The sequence below is a fragment of the Seriola lalandi genome, unplaced genomic scaffold, assembly GCF_002814215.2.
Source record: "Seriola lalandi dorsalis isolate HSWRI2012SDOR001 ecotype SW California unplaced genomic scaffold, Sedor1 jcf7180001979410, whole genome shotgun sequence".
NCBI lineage: Eukaryota > Metazoa > Chordata > Actinopteri > Carangiformes > Carangidae > Seriola > Seriola lalandi.
This window is the reverse complement of record NW_019450076.1, coordinates 1-1,184: the sequence shown is the minus strand read 5'-3', so window position 1 is coordinate 1,184 and position 1,184 is coordinate 1. Positions and strand designations below refer to the sequence as shown.

The following is a 1,184-nucleotide window of genomic DNA, read 5'->3' as shown; positions in this document are numbered from 1 at the left end:
GTGTGTGTGTGTGTGTGTGTGTGTGTGTGTGTGTGTGTGTGTGTGTGTGTGTGTGTGTGTGTTCAGTCCAGGGCCAGTAGCGGCGTGCTGGTCTCTCTGTCGGTTTGTCGGAGAGTTCCTGGTTCAACGGCCGACTGAGACCTGAAACACACGAGTGTGAGTGAAACTCTAGAACATTATATCACGTGATCATCACATGACATGACATCACTCTCGTCCCCGCTCCTCCTCCTCACCTCTTCATCATCTCCTTGTCTCCTCCTCCTCCACAGTTCTCCCTGACGTGCAGCGCGTCGTACGTCAGCGTGTACTCCGTCTCGTCGTTGTAGTCGGGTCCCAGCAGCGTTCGCGCCCAGATGCCCATGTCGTACGGCGGCAGCGTCCCGCCGAACTCCGACGGCAAACACTCGGGCTGGATGAGCTGGTGGAGCGAGTTCAGGTTGTTACCGTGGAGGAAGATCTGAGGAGGAGGAGAGGAAGAAGATGAGGAGACAAGGAGACTGGACAAATAAGAAAAGATGAGGAAACAAGGAGATGAGAGGAAGAAGAAGAGATGAGGAGACGAGGAGAGGAAACAAGGAGATGAGAGGAAGAAGACGAGAGAAAAGAGGAGGAAAAGAAAAAACAGAACAAGATGATGTGAAGAGGAGGAGAGGAAAGAGGAGCGAAGGATGTACAGTATGAACTGAACCGAGGAGGAGAAAGAAAGGAAGGAGGAGGAGGATGTAAACATGTTCACCCTCTTCCTGGTCTTGTCCTTGAGGAAGGGTTTGATGATGGTGTACATGGCGTGAATGTACCACGGCTGGTTCACAAAATGGATTCCTCCGAAGCGAGCGGGAAAACTGTCCTGAGGACGAGACGAGGGTCGAACAGCTGATCAGAGATCTGCGACATGACGCCGCCGTCACACTGACTCATCAGGACATGAAAATAACACTGACACGATGTAATACAGAGGTAATAAACAGTTTATAATCTTCTCACATTAATACTGAGAAAATGTTCATCTGTAAACGTTAAACAGCAACGAATCTTCACTAATTATTCAGCAGCAGTTCAGGTAAGAAAGATGAAGTAACTTCAGTACTTCAGCGTTCAAACCACTGAGACTCCTGAATCCAGTTTTTAATCTGTACGAGAGAGACAGCGGCGTGTCCTCACTCGGAGGTGACGGAGGTTCG

General features: G+C 49.8%; 1 protein-coding gene across 1 annotated transcript; it reads right to left on the bottom strand.

The window, feature by feature from the left end:
* Positions 1–29: 29 nt before the first annotated feature.
* LOC111658381 (clavesin-1-like) lies at positions 30–848 on the bottom strand. The gene is made up of 3 exons (XM_023410887.2): positions 740–848; positions 237–460; positions 30–141 (listed from the first exon to the last, which is right to left on the bottom strand). The coding sequence occupies exons 1-3, from the start codon at positions 785–787 to the stop codon at positions 63–65; spliced, it is 351 nt and encodes a 116-aa protein (XP_023266655.1). The 5' UTR covers positions 788–848; the 3' UTR covers positions 30–62.
* Between the last annotated feature and the right edge of the window lie 336 nt (positions 849–1,184).